Source organism: Suillus bovinus (assembly GCF_016758785.1).
Source record: "Suillus bovinus strain UH-Sbo-P2 chromosome Unknown EDB93scaffold_49, whole genome shotgun sequence".
In the NCBI taxonomy this organism is placed as follows: Eukaryota; Fungi; Basidiomycota; class Agaricomycetes; order Boletales; family Suillaceae; genus Suillus; species Suillus bovinus.
The window spans coordinates 117,502-131,840 of NW_024542105.1; the positions used below are offsets into that span (position 1 = coordinate 117,502).

Here is a 14,339-nt window from a genome sequence, read left to right on the forward strand (position 1 = left end):
CTACCTTCAAGAAGCGATGTTGAATGCTAATTTGTCTTGATAAGGTCTCGGTTTTGAAAAAACGATGTTCTTTCTTGTCTTCATGTCAATTTCGGGTGTCCTATTTCTCGGTGTCGTATGATACATACAGTAGCTGAATTCGTATCAATGCAATACTTGTGTGCCAGCAGACTGCATGCAATGCCAGTCATCGTAGTGTATGTGAAACAAAGCAGTGACAATATGGTAAGTACACAGATATTATTCGGAGTACATAGCATCCTGGGTTAGCTCGTTCATATCGGTGTTACTCTACTCCTAAGAACTCTACAATCGCAGAAGCCACCGGTCGATCATCAAAGTTGACAGATATGCATCTCAACGCAAAATCCTTGTATACGTCTTCTATATCAGAGAAGTGACGGAAGGGTTCTGTTCCTGCGACTCTTGCCGCAATAATGTGGTGCGCTTTCGTTAGCCAGAGGTAAGGTACGCGTCCACAAAACAGCTGTACGTTGTCAGTACAGTAACTCACATGGAATCGAACGGGCAACAACACACCTGAAGCATGATGCAACCATATGAGTAAACATCGGCGGCTTTGGTTGGCATCACTACTCCCCCTTGGTCGGGCATGGCAAACATCTCAGGCGCCATCCACCGTACATTTCCTTGATGGTACGAATTAAAGGTGGAGTTTTGTGTTTCTGAAAGTATCACCGAGAGACCGAAGTCTGCAAGATAAAGTCTCTGATCGGCACTGATCAGAACATTGGTCTGTAAATTTGTTATAACGAGACATCTTAGCTACAACTTTCAACACGTACACATGTTAAATCGCCATGGACCACTCCTTTTTCGTGTACTAACAAGTCGGTGAGCATGTCTGATCCAGATACAAAAAAGTATAGGTATACAATAGTTGAGGCCAGCAGCCATCTGTCTCAACTAAAGATATGTTAGAATTCGTTCGGTGTTGCGACATACGGTACGCACCATTCTCAGTTTGTCAGCCTCAGAAAGAACAAATCCCTTTGTCAGGTAATTATCGAGCGATCCATTTTCCATCCATGGAGAAACTAGGGCAGGGAGTATCCCAAAGCCATCAACAACACCATTGAAAGGCAGAATGTTTTCATGCTCTAGTTTGATCCAAACATAAGCCTCACGACGAATCCTCTGAGTTAAAATGAATGAATACGACGACTTTCAGCTCATTCTTGCTCCCACCTTGCTTGTCTTATTCACTAGCTCTGTATCGTCTGCTTGAGGAACCCTGACTAATTTGACCGCAACCTAGAAGGCAGTCAAGATTGTGAATTTTCGATTGAGTGCACAATTACCTTGGACGTTCCATCCTGAGATTGTGGAGACCAAGAACACATCCAGACATCACCGAGCCCTCCTGAGCCATTGGGATACAATCCGAGTTTTTGGACTTCTGTCGCGGGAATCTTATATGGCTTGATTTTGAAATTTATTGGGTAAGAAGGCTGGTGACTGCCATTTCCCTGCCGAGGCCCGTCAAGGGTAATCTGTGACTGCTGTTCACATTGAATACAAGGGCAGAACTCACCACAGATTTTGCAGAAAAGCAATTACCCATCACGATAATGACTGTGCTAAACCGAGGTAGCGAAAGGCGGCCGTGCGATGTCGCTCTTTAAGCGGTTGGTCTGCAGGTATATAGATAAAAACACAACAGATGTCGCGTGATGGGGCAGTGAATTGTTAAAACTCATCATTAATACCAGTTTGGTCGCAAACTCGAAAACTATAAGTTTGGTGTTATACCTCTCGGCAGTTGCCGTTACGTATCAGGTTCCTTCCGTAGTAGTCGCTCGTAGCGGCAGCCTCACATGCGTTTATCTCGTGATCATTGCGTCGACAATGGAACACCCTAGATTTGTGCGCAGGTACACGCAGCAGTCCAAATATTCTGTCACGCGATTGATGATATCTTCGTGAAAAAATGTGAGTCTTCTATCAGAATACGAAGGATTTCACTAACACCGCACTAGGTTGGTAGCTCCTATCATAAAATTGAATTCTTCAGCGCTCTGGAAGTCTCAAACGTAGTAAGCCATGTCGATAATCGACAATAAGAAGATCTCGTCCACTATGCCACACAGTTGGCCGCTCCCTAATAAGATTTTTGAGCGTCGAGACTTGTTGTGGGACTCGGACAACCTGCAGAAACACACCATCTATCTCATTGCTTTCCGGCAGATCTGAGAGGGCTCGCTCTTCAACACTGAGGGTTCAAGAGAGCCTCACGCGTGAACGCAGTCTAAGGGACCTCCTCAGTCGCACCTCTTTGTCACACTATAGACTCATTTTAAGGCCCCAAATGTGACATATGCCGAGTAAAATACAGCGTAAGTGCTCGTTTTAAGAATTGCACTCGTCCGGCTTCATGGTTCTGATTTCTACATAGAACGTCTGATATCGTGACTGCGTGGTTTCCCGAGTTGATCGCACGCTTATCAGGATTATGCTGTGTTTTCCATCATCAAAGGTACGTGCTTAGTGTCTGAGAAGTGATTCTTGACGCTCCCGTTCTTATACTCTAAGTCGACGGTCGCTTATCGAGGACGAAATAATTCTTGCCATCCCCCTTAACTCATTTCTCTCCAGTTCACGCAGGATTCAAATAACCACTCATCACGTTGTCACTACCACTGTCCTGGAATTGATCGTATACGGAAATAACAGGTGAGAGCTTTACGATTTGGCGCTACACAATCACTGGCGCAACCCCTTAACCACAAGACAGACTCCATGATCTAAGCCACATAAAGGCCATAGCTTGTTGCACACAGGAAGTTTGATTCTGTGCAGGACTACACAAAGTTTTCTCGGCATCGGTTCGACTCTACTTCCGATAGATAACTGGAGCAGAAACCGATCAAGCGCGCGTATATTGCATAACGAATTTGGAAATATCATACTCTGAACATAGCTTCGGATGGGGAAGTCAAGAGAAAGACACGCAACTGAGGATAGAATAGTTGAGTGTTAATATTGTATGTTTGTAAAATGCTTAATAGGGATGCATGTAATCCAACATGCGCATCGCAAGACATATTCCCCCGAGTCTGATGGAAAACGTGGAGTATACCAATCACCGATGTATAAGCCCATTGAATAACACCGCCCATCAGGGTTTTCCGAATCATACTTGTTATCAAGACGCCATGTTTCAGGCTCAAACAGGTCATAGGATGGCCTCATGGTCGCAGTATTTTTGGGTTGACAGCATTGGTAATTTGTTCTTCAGCAGTATATAAGGATGCCCGCTTCATCTCCTACATTTCAGCAGTCTAGCACCTGTCATTTCGAACTCTGAGATCTAGCTTTACTTCGCAATGAGTGATCTCCTCCTCGCAAGTCGATCACGCTTCCATGTTGATGACATACTGATATCATTGGCAGGACCCGGTTCAATTCAAAATTGAACCAATACAAATTCCTGCGACAAAAATCGCAAGACATGGTAACAGTGCTACCTGTACAGGAGGGCTCGCTGACATCTGGAAATGTTCGATGACCACAAAATCTGGAACCAAACGCCTCGTGAGTTTAGACATGGGAAGAAGACTCATCATTTATCATAATCAAGGTCGCTGTCAAATCTATCAGGATCCTTACAGCAACAGATGTTAAAATATTAAAAAAGATAAGCGAAGTTAGGCTGGGAATTGATATGCAGTTCCACTCGCTGATAAATCTACTTCCAGAGAGTTCGTCGCGAAGCTTATGTTTGGATACAGTTAAAACACGACCACATTCTCCCTCTCGATGGTGTGGCTGAAGAATTCGGGTTACTTCCGGCACTAGTGTCTCCGTGGATGGAAGAAGGATCGCTTGACGATTACTTGAAGCGCGAGTTTTCTAGATTATCTGACCGTCGAAAATGGGAGCTTGTAAGTGCCAGATAGCCACTGCACTAGCTTATACTCAGCCATAATTTCAGGTATGGCAGGTAGCTGCTGGTGTTAGTTACCGTGCGTTCCGTTGTTAACAGATGTAGTGATCGCACCATTTACTAAAAACTATCTACTAGTGCATCAGCACGGCGAGGGTATCGTGCACGGTGACTTGACAGCAGTAAGTCTTGTCCAAATCCACATGTGTCCAGTAGCTGAAATTCAATCCCAGACTAACGTTCTGGTTGACAAGTCCGGTCGCCTCCGTCTCGCAGACTTTGGTCTATCGATGATCCTTGCCGAGGCAGGAAACGCTACATTCGCTTCCTGTCATCCAGGAAACGTACGTTGGATGCCCCCCGAGGCCCTCCGAGACGGCGATGAAGATGATGACGAAGCTAAAGACGAGAAGCCAACCAAAGCTTGGGATGTCTATTCATATGGCTGTGTAGTGTTCCAGGTCTGTCGAAGTTTTAATACACGAAAACAACCTTCTTACAATAGCCCAAGATCTTTTCAGGAAAACAGCCCTACGCCTGGATACAAAGTGTTTTACAGGTTATGGGCGCGATGCAGAAGGGACGTGGGCCTTTCAAGGGTATAGAGAGTCATGGGGCGTATCAACAGTTCTCGCCGTGCTTGAATAAGGTATCAGCCAGTCGCCCGACGATAGATATTATCATGGGAGTTCTGGAATCACGCCGGTAAGCTTCGTCGTATAGTAAGATAAAACAATAGTGTATACCAATCACAGTGACGAAGTTGGAGGATATTGCGACACGAGTTAGTGTCTACAACCCACTTTTGTGACAGAGGGTTCTTTAGTCTCGCAAGATGCTGCACAGTGAATATGATGTTATGACCGTTCCGGTTTTTACCTGTAGAGTGCGCCTGCGCAGAGCAGAAGTCAACTCAATAAAATTTAACCAAGGACACCACCGTTTTCGCTCACCCCAAGTGCTCGCTGCATCGGAGTTCAGATTATCATTGTACAACCGTGTGTTACGACGGAAGTTAGCGTAGACAGGCATAGACTCGGAGTACTTGAAAACTATCCTCAAAACACTATGCCCTTTCGAACTGAGCGCTAAGAAGACTGTTGAATCAATAATCAGTGCTCGAGACACATTAACAATATACTTACTGAATCATGACGCGCCGCGGCGGCTTTTTCGTATCACCCGTCTCCGAGTCGTCCGTGTCAGGGAATCCAAGTCAGCTGCTGCCAACCTACATCTAGTGCGAGAGTGACTGTCTCCTCGCAACGGTCCTCGGAACCACAGAGGTCGGATTAGTCGCAGCTGTGTGTGACGTCGGTCGCGGCTTATGTTTTGTCACGATTTGGGGCAAGTGGTCTATAGGCACGTGCAATAAGCATTTCAAAACCCGACTCACCCGGGCCGTGCCGTTATGATTTTATTATAATGTCGACGCGGTGTGGGCCGGCAGCGCGGCAGAATTCAACCTAACAATAAGGTGCCCAGGCAGCCCAATGCCCAGGTGCCCAATGCTTATAGCATTTTGTCATGCAGCTAAAGCATAACTTGCTGTGCATGCAGACTCGGAGGTCTTTTATGAAGTTGTACTAGTAGCAGAGTAATGGATTTTGATTCTACAATGGACTAGTATGTATGAGCTGTATGATTCTACGGACAATAGCATCGCCATGAGGTACCGAGCCAGCGGATATGCGATCCTATATTATACTTCGACATTATGCTATGCCAGCGAGGCAGCTAGAATGAAAAAGACAAGAATGAACCAATTCCGAACGGCAACATTATGTAGATGCTTCGGTAGAGATACCTCTCTCGAGAAAGTCCAGTACCTCCTTCACTGATGGACGATTCTCGCTCTTGATTGACCAGCACCGCCGCATGAAATTTAGATGATGTGCTTGGATTTGTATGGTGTTATTAATGGGCTCTTGGTTTTTGAACTTTGATGACATGACTTGCAGAGCAGTCTTGATCCACCAGTAGGGTAGTTTGTCGTACAACACCTGTGGGTACCATGTCAGCGTCATAAATAAACGTAAATGTGACGTTGACCTGAAGTATGATACACCCAAGAGCATATATATCACTAGATTGGGTGGCAAATTGCACGGTTTGACCTTCCGGGAGGACGATGAGCTCTGGAGCTGCCCAACGAACCGCACCAGTTTGGTAGGAGAATGCCGGGTTAGATTTCACCATGATATTCGAAACACCGAAGTCTGCAAGGCGTGGGGATCCATCGGCAGCAATTAGGACATTGTTCTACAATAATAATAATTAGTGGGTCACGAAATGTATAGTGGAGGTAAACCTACACTAGTCAGATCGCCATGAATGACGTTTTTGTCGTGGACTGTCCACAGTGTACTGTTAAGCCAGTTGCTTCCAAGCCAACCTGTTACTTACGATATTTGAGCCCTTCGGTGATCTGTTTGAGCTTTGACGAACAGTAAGCTTCAGTAATTGGAGTCAAAAGAGAAACTTACAATGCGAAGCCTAGCCATTGTGGTCAGAGTTCTACCTTCACCAGTAAGATAGGAGCTCAATGTCCCATTCTCCATCCAGGGGGATACCAATGCTCGAAATGGACCAAAACCTGTTACGGTGCCATACAGGCGCAATACATACCGATGGTTTAATCTGGTCCAGACCTTGATTTCGCGGTCAAGATTCTGTGTTCCAAAGAAATGAACTCTAGACACGCGGCAATTTCAGAGGCTAATCAAACATACATGATTTATTCTGGCAACGTCGGCGTCTGCGAGACTTGGGAACCGTGGAGACTTGACCGCAACCTGAGCACAAGTGAGCATAAGCATGGAGAAGATCAATGTGTAGCATACTTCTTCCAGCCCCGTGCCCCTGTTCAATATGCATGCGTAGACATCTCCAAGTCCACCTGAAGCAGTCGGAAAATAGGGTGTCCTGGCAGTGGTGCTTGTGTCCACAATGAACGAGCCATACGTTGATGCCTGAGTAGTTGCGGTCGGAATCAGATTAATAAGTTGCGAGTCCCCTTTAGAGATAGAACCGCGCCCGCTGTCCCCGTCTTCGGAGGTATTGACAAGGGAGGTCTGGCTTAAACAAGATTGCCTATCAGAAGAAGACCGAGTACCATCAGATGAAGAGGGTGAGCTGGGTCGAATAATGTAACGAGAGACTTGACGTGCAAGAGTCTTCACAGGAGTCAGCATATTGATAGGAGAAGCACGGGCACAAAAGGATCTGAATTTACTTTCCTAGCATCAGTGGTTTACCATCTTATACACAAGAATTACGACGATTCCCGCTCACATCGCGGAGTAGATCCACCAACACCTCCGGGGAATAGAAATTGCAGAGGGCGCACCAGAGCAGCCGTAACTGGTATGGATCGAATGAAATCCACGCTGGATGCTGACATTCCACCACATAATCGCCCATCTCTAAACACATCAAGTGGAGAAAGGCAGGTGGGATATCAGATTCTTGAGGCGTGGTCAGGGATGTGGAACTGCCAATTGGAACTTTGGCCTAAACTATGCGCAAGTCATTGGTTTCGGCAACAACCCAGGCTGTGAATCTTGATAAACAATTCTACGTCAGCAAATGCTGCCTGTCGTCTGACTTCGCGCGCCGAGAAGTATGCGCTTACCCTAAAAATAAATGGTTCTATCTCTAGGATGATAACTCGAGGCGGCGCCTATACGACTCGTGTTGTTCTGCCCACGTAAGTCCACTGTTTAGACCACCCATCCAATAAGGGCCTTGATCATGTATCCATCATATCGAGCTTCAAGGTCCATTATCCCCGGAAACTTGAGTGATGTGCGTTGCACATCTAAATGAGCTCCCAATTAGAAGCTGTTCTGTTGACGAAGGTGAAAAGATCTTGACCTCGCCGATTCTAGATTTTCTGCCAATAGATCAAGCCGAGAGTTACGGCACCCTGGATGTGAAGTATAGATACTATTACCTGTGTCGGCGTTATTCTCCGCCAGAAGTTTAATCTTGGATGGACCATGCTTCAAGTGCGTGTGCATGTGATCATTGATACCGATTCACTGATCTCCATGCAGGTCTCAAGGACGAAGTCCTACAGTTTAGTGGACATGGAGCAAGGCCAAAATATACCTACATAACTGATGGCAACTGGGGTTTCAGAAATCATTGCATTTATGAAAGGACGAGCAATCAATGTTAGTGTTGGACTGAATCAATCTACAAAGTGACCATCTTGTATGGATCAACCCGAGATTACCAAAGTCATTAATTTGATAACTTACTACTGGATACCGTAACAGATGCAGGTCATGTGGTATGGTGCCACACGTTATACAGCAACATCGTCCAATCGAGTCATATTCAGCACCCCCTTACCGAATCCACTCGCAACCACTTTAAACCCGTTATCTTGCACATCCGCGAGGAATAGCTCGTGTTGATCTGCCATCCTCTCATTGTTCCTCCGAATCTCCTGGATAATCCCGTGTTGGCGTACGCAAAGCGGGCATTCGGTCTCGTGGTCCAGTAGACATCTATAATAAATGTCCGTTAGCGCTGATATCACAAATAGCCAGAAGAAGTGTGCTTTTGAGGAAAGGAATAGTTTGGTCAAATAATGAGTAAGCGAAGTACGTACCGCTGGTGGTATGAGTGGTTGCACATGAAATGGACACTGGGCAGGTCGAGCTGACCGCTGCACTGAGAACAACGCGTCACACTGAACACCTTTGCGTGCATCGGGTCTTCTAGTTCAGCCACTTGCTTCAACTTCGCATCCGTCTCCAACCGGTAGGAGTTTATCAGCTGTTGGTCCTATCACGCGAAAAATCAGCAGCGCGTAGATGAGAAATAAATGTAAAGAAATCACAGTCTGCACTTCTTCCCTTGCCTCCTTGATGCGTCCCATCAGCCAGTTCTTAACAAGGCCTACGCTCGCTACTCCCATTTCTACTCAGTATCTGGATCACACCAAGCGGAGGTATTATCCGCTCCTTCTCAATATGTTCTAGAATCTTCTCCACGTCCACCTGGTGCCGCGTGAGCAGCTCCGGCGTGCTGGTCAAGAAGCGCAGCACCAGCTCATAGAGGTGCGAGTGCGTTGGGCCATATCGTTCAAGAGCCTGTACGACTTCCGTTGATGCGGAAGACTCGGATGGCGATGCACTGTGCTTGTCCATCCAAAACCGTAAAATGTCCTCATACATACCCAGCTTCTCCCAAAGTATTATCAGACCTGGGGTATAGCTGTAGCTGCTGCAAAGAATCAGTGCATGTGTCTTATCGCACGGTAAGGAGTCGGTCGTCAGAACTTTGAGTGCCTTGTCCTGTTGTTCTGGAGAGCCCCCGTCAAGATAGAGCTCAAGTAACGTATTCCAAACTGCTTCCTGATTGCGCTTCTCGGAGTCTTCATCTTTGTCCGAACTGGTATTTAGAAGAGAGGATGGGAGAGAAGAGATCGACTGTCCCCACCGACGTGCGGCTACGCTTTCTAGGAAACGGACAAAGTATGACGGGTGATCGACAAAATGCGCAAAATAGAGTGTAGGCGATGGCCGTTTATCTTTGGATGGCGTTGGTACCCCGGGCTGCGTTGTTTGAGGCTGTGTAAGGTCCTCCTCTTCATCCGCTTTGGAATCCTCAACTTTGTCTTCTGGCGCGGGTGTACGAGAGAGGGCAAGGTACGAGAGGTACGACGGGGTGTTTGCTGGCGTATTCGGCTGTTGTGGAGTGGTGTCCTCTGCTTCGGGAATGACGAGGGGCCCAGAAACGGTGCAAAGATCGATAAGAAGCTGCGTCGTCTCCTCTGGAAGATTGTCTAGCATAGCGCGTCCGTACCTTGCGAGGTTGCTTTCCGCCTGTATAAATGTATTGGCCTCGTGCAGGAAAGAATCTAAACAACAATAACGAAGATTAGACTTACTGCGGCTGCTCCTAAGTGTCTTAAATACGTCAATGCTTCCCCATACTTCCCAGCGTCCTCAATCATAACCCTCAAATATTCTTCGTGTCGCTTATAGCGCTTCGCAAGGTAGCTGGCATGATCAAAGTATCCTGCCTGCCTGCACACCCGAATAGCAGTATCCAGGTCAAATGGAAGGTCGCCATTTGACTCTGCCGCACCAGAACGTCGAGACTCTGTTTTGATGAAGCTGTCCAAGCGTGCAACGTCTTTGAGTTTGGTGTAGGTATTAAGAAGAAGAGTGGTATGATCAGCGTTTGCGAGGCCAAGGGCATGTAGCTCTTGCAGATAGGTAACGAGATTGTGTATACGCTGAGCGTCCAGGAACTGTACCACCATCGTCAGACCTGTCGTTTTGGGAAAAAATACGAATAACCGACTTTTCTAACGACGTAGCTTGGTTTTACCCAGCCTATCGTCTTCAGATAGCACGTCATCGCGCCATCCCAATCTCCTTTCGTGTAGAGATGGTCGCCGTGCTGACGGTGAATATCAGCCACATAGCTCTCGTCAAGGTGTTGTGTCTGCGCAAGACTCAATGCAAGTGGGTATAGAGCCTTTGCATACAGCATGGAAAGTTTTGCAGAGGTGGATTTCTCGGCAAGGCGAGTCAGCTAAATAAGGGCAGTGACGTCGGATTAAAAGCAACGGACAATTCTAAAAACCGTTAGGACGCACCTGCCCGTTATTTGTGAGGATGTAAATATTTCCCCACTCCGAGATCACCTCTCTGATACCCTCTGCAAACACCCCGGTATATCCGACTACCTTATTCTCCATGTCAAATACAGTCACCCTCGACGCATCGCCATCTCCACCTGCAGGTTGTGCTGCAAGCTTTCGCGTAGCAGATGACGTTGACGTAGCTGTTGTTGGTGGTGAAACAACTATCACGTAGTTAAGGTGGGTGTGGATCGACGACTTGTAGCCTGTGAAAGGCGCAAGGTCACCTCTCAGGACTTAGATTCGTACCAATCCACTCACCTTCGTAAGCATATGGTGGCTCCCTCCCTTGCAAACCATACGCATATACTGCCTCGTCTCTCGCAAGCACGATCTTCTCGGCGCGCCAATCCATCACCGCACATCCCAGTCCACATCCAATATCGTCCAGCAACACGCTAGATCCTCCACTCCCCTTGCCGGACACATGGTACAAGTATACCGAATTCGTGGTCACAATGAAAAGGTGCAAGTTGTTGTCCTTAGCATCGGCATTAGTAGAATTCGGAAGTTCTCGGAAACCAAGGCCTGTGATAGGTTCAGGGGATGATTCATGGATGGTGCGTGTCTTAGGGAGTGCAGTCAGGGACGTCGCGGAAGATAGTGACTGGTCCAAGTGCCTGTAAAGTAACACCGTCCCGTCGGCCAAACCGATGGCAAGGAAAGACAGCGCAGAAGAAAGTGCAAAACAAGAGACCTGAATTACAAGCTCACCGAGCGAAAACTGAGCGTAGCGAGCCACTCACCGGGTGAGGCTTATTGCTGGGCTGAACCTTGGAAGATTTCAACAACACTGGTGCTTGGTTTCTGCCGTCCGTCTTCCCAATATCCCAAATCTTCAGCAAACTACCTCGCACTGCACTCTCCTCCCCAATTGTAACCAATACACCATTCCTCTCTGCCATATGCATTACTCGTCCTCCCACATGTGCGACCCAGCTCGTTGTCGATACGAACTCCTTGTTTAGAATGTGTAGACTGCCATGAATATCCGCAACGAGCAGCCCCGCACTGGATGAGGCGACTGTTGAAATTTCTGAGGCATTTTTGAAAATCTCGGGTGAGCTAGCAAGGTCGTGGACGTCCTTTACAGGGTAAACATCGAAAAATGCAAACTGGCGAAGCTGAAGGGGTCTAGTAACTGAGGGTGACTACGACATCCGACAGTGGCCAACATACCGCAGTAGCAGCTACAACTTGGACAGTCGCATTTGCCATCGAACTTGCCACGAAAGTTGACTATTGCAGCTGTGAGCGGGAATTGAAAGAGCGCTGGAAGCCTGGAAGCTACCTGCTTAGAGTGGGAGTCCTGAAATAATGTACTGTAATCAGGAACAATCTCTGACGGTGTATAACTATGTACACTAGTAGTAGGACTAAATACTCATGTGCGTCAGCTAACGTTGGTGTAGCATATCGTGTATCTACTACTTTACATTCATTGCGAAAATAGCTACAATCTGCGAGCCTATCCAGGACATCTGAGGATACATGTTGACATGATAACTCTAAGCCTTGGCTAGAGTAGCAGAAGTTTTCAAAAGAGATATCAAGGCATGATGCATGAGATGTCACAAACATCATGCTGCACTGACGAAGAATGCCAAGAAACTGCTATGGCATCATGAAGTCGCATGAGAGTTATCAGGAGCTTTCCTGTAGCAGTTTCAGCTGTTCCTCCATAAATGTCAGAACTTCCTCGGCTGAAGGCCTGTGTTCCGGTTTATCGAGCCAGCACTTCTGCATGAACTCCCATAGAGTATCCGTAATAGGCGGAGTTACCGGTCGAGCAGGTTTTCGGCCTCTGAGTATCTGCACGGTAACTTGATGATCACTTCGAAATTCGGAATACGGTACTTTTCCTGTGAAGACCTACAAAGAGAATCATAATCGCATTGTATGGTACCAAGATCCACCTACAAACCTGTAACATGATGCACCCGAAAGAATAGATGTCTGATGCCAATTGGGGCAAGCTCGTTGACTTGTCATCTTCCGGGACCTCAAAGTTTTCAGGTGCAGCCCATCGCACATTGCTTCTGATATATGACGTGCCGTGAAGCTCGGCACATAAAATGAGAATTCCTTGGTCAGCCACGAAAGCGTCGCCATTGTCATTGATAAGAATGTTGTTCTAAGTTGCGTCAATAATTACTTTGATGAAGGAGGCATCCGTGGTACTCACACCGGTGAGATCACCGTGTACTATGTTTTTGGAGTGCACTGATATTCAAGTTAGCTTTGCGCCGGATACTGACGTTAACCGCATACAGTACTGGAGAGCTGAAGCGACATCTTTGAGCTGTAATAGGAAAGATTAAGATGCGAGCCATACCATAGTAAAGAAAGACCCACAATTTGGAGCATTCGAGTGAGAGTGAGTTGCTGGAAATCACGTTCCAGAAACATGGTAAGTGAGCCTTTGTGCATCCATGGGGAAACGATAGCAGGTAGCGGACCAAACCCTTGAGTTATTCCCAGACAAGGTAATAGATTGGCGTGTTTTAGCTCAGTGTTCTGCTGTAAGTTGTGTTCGAGCCTCTGAAGTGTCGTGCATTAGCAAATAAACATATGATACCAGCACGAAGAGCCACTCAAACCTCGGTAATCTTTGTCTTGCAGCTATCGTTCGGAATTTCGAGTCGCAGACATTTTACTGCGACCTTATAGAGAGGCAAAACGGTATGAGCGATAACACTCACAGGTGTAAACTCGAAGGAGCTACTCGCCTCTACCGTGATTCGGGGGTGGTTCAAGCTGCGCATGCACTTCCAGACATCCCCAAAGCTGCCTTGAGCGACAGGGTATCGGGATGATCCTTTACTTATTTGCTCGGTGAGGTCGGGCAGACTAATAACGTGGTACTCAGTCAAAATCGCGTGAGATATAAATGCAAAGAGAAACAAACTCAGTTGCACCATTGTATATCGTTTTCTTCGAACCAAGCCCAAGGGTAGCAAGTAACAAGCGTAATTTCCTCCAGCGCTTCTTCAACCAGACTTGAAACCAGGCGGGAAACAGGTCTTTCATGTCGAAAGAAGAAAACATGGGATAACTATAAAGGCATGCTCGATTCTTATGACAATTTCCTATCATGACATCAAGGGTTGTAGGTCGGCGGTGGTGTTGGTAGCCCCGAAGCCTCGAGATGAGCCGCTAAGGCTCCTCAACCCTGGATCTAGATGACGTCTCTTGGCGCAGGAACTTGCCATTCTATCTTCGGAACGAGATTTAAAATCCCAGACCCTACTAGATCCATCCTAGAGTGCAAGCGCTCCATGATACGCATTATTGGCGGAATGGAGGCACTACTATATCCTGAAATAAGGCGTAATCTTGTTGCAGTGTGCAGGTAATAACCCTCAGGCCTCAATGATGAACGCCCAAGTAGCTGAGCGCAAGTGTTATCACACGTGATCCACGTTGGCAGGATTAATTGTGGTAAGCGCGATGGATTACGTCTTTCTCAGAACGGTGCCTACTAAATTCACACCGTTTGCATACATACTAACATGCAGCTACCTCATGCCTGTCGAATGAGCAAGTTGCTGGCTTTAGGATCGTCAATTCAGGGGTCGAAGCAGCGAACGCCTGTGGGTCCATATAAAACACGAGTTGTGTCAAGTCCCGAAGGAACGGTAAATTACCAGCATCTTGCAAAACTTTGCAAGTTTCTCAGGCATAGCATCTAGCAGCCGGGCCGGCACACAAGCGCTCAGTGATACGGTGTTCGCGTCCCAGACCTATCGATTCGTTTTCTCCCGT

General features: G+C 47.0%; 5 protein-coding genes across 5 annotated transcripts; 1 reads left to right on the forward strand and 4 right to left on the reverse strand.

The window, feature by feature from the left end:
- Positions 1-286: 286 nt before the first annotated feature.
- Positions 287-1,585, reverse strand: EDB93DRAFT_1252710 (kinase-like domain-containing protein; the record flags this gene model as incomplete). Its single annotated transcript, XM_041453329.1, has 8 exons — positions 287-487; positions 541-756; positions 807-844; positions 897-927; positions 976-1,158; positions 1,210-1,275; positions 1,323-1,520; positions 1,556-1,585. The coding sequence occupies 8 exons, from the start codon at positions 1,583-1,585 to the stop codon at positions 287-289; spliced, it is 963 nt and encodes a 320-aa protein (XP_041305333.1).
- Positions 1,586-3,060: 1,475 nt separating this feature from the next.
- On the forward strand, positions 3,061-4,673 carry EDB93DRAFT_647241 (kinase-like domain-containing protein). The gene is made up of 10 exons (XM_041456974.1): positions 3,061-3,094; positions 3,144-3,195; positions 3,302-3,365; positions 3,415-3,555; positions 3,602-3,667; positions 3,720-3,905; positions 3,956-3,986; positions 4,046-4,089; positions 4,141-4,368; positions 4,419-4,673. The coding sequence occupies exons 3-10, from the start codon at positions 3,348-3,350 to the stop codon at positions 4,614-4,616; spliced, it is 912 nt and encodes a 303-aa protein (XP_041305334.1). The 5' UTR covers positions 3,061-3,094; positions 3,144-3,195; positions 3,302-3,347; the 3' UTR covers positions 4,617-4,673.
- Positions 4,674-5,403: 730 nt separating this feature from the next.
- Positions 5,404-7,528, reverse strand: EDB93DRAFT_648568 (kinase-like domain-containing protein). The gene is made up of 10 exons (XM_041456977.1): positions 7,186-7,528; positions 7,078-7,132; positions 6,944-7,000; positions 6,751-6,879; positions 6,640-6,702; positions 6,394-6,579; positions 6,314-6,344; positions 6,223-6,260; positions 5,960-6,169; positions 5,404-5,910 (listed from the first exon to the last, which is right to left on the reverse strand). The coding sequence occupies exons 1-10, from the start codon at positions 7,308-7,310 to the stop codon at positions 5,689-5,691; spliced, it is 1,116 nt and encodes a 371-aa protein (XP_041305335.1). The 5' UTR covers positions 7,311-7,528; the 3' UTR covers positions 5,404-5,688.
- A 691-nt stretch (positions 7,529-8,219) lies between these two features.
- On the reverse strand, positions 8,220-11,792 carry EDB93DRAFT_1241828 (uncharacterized protein; the record flags this gene model as incomplete). The annotated part of the gene is made up of 10 exons (XM_041451930.1): positions 8,220-8,424; positions 8,529-8,704; positions 8,760-8,839; positions 8,862-9,747; positions 9,813-10,178; positions 10,232-10,465; positions 10,530-10,780; positions 10,836-11,271; positions 11,321-11,725; positions 11,754-11,792. 10 exons carry the CDS (start codon positions 11,790-11,792, stop codon positions 8,220-8,222), a joined length of 3,078 nt encoding a protein of 1,025 aa, XP_041305336.1.
- Positions 11,793-11,975: 183 nt separating this feature from the next.
- Positions 11,976-13,790, reverse strand: EDB93DRAFT_647381 (kinase-like domain-containing protein). The gene is made up of 7 exons (XM_041456975.1): positions 13,175-13,790; positions 12,930-13,115; positions 12,846-12,876; positions 12,760-12,797; positions 12,499-12,708; positions 12,154-12,446; positions 11,976-12,093 (listed from the first exon to the last, which is right to left on the reverse strand). The coding sequence occupies exons 1-6, from the start codon at positions 13,493-13,495 to the stop codon at positions 12,219-12,221; spliced, it is 1,014 nt and encodes a 337-aa protein (XP_041305337.1). The 5' UTR covers positions 13,496-13,790; the 3' UTR covers positions 11,976-12,093; positions 12,154-12,218.
- Between the last annotated feature and the right edge of the window lie 549 nt (positions 13,791-14,339).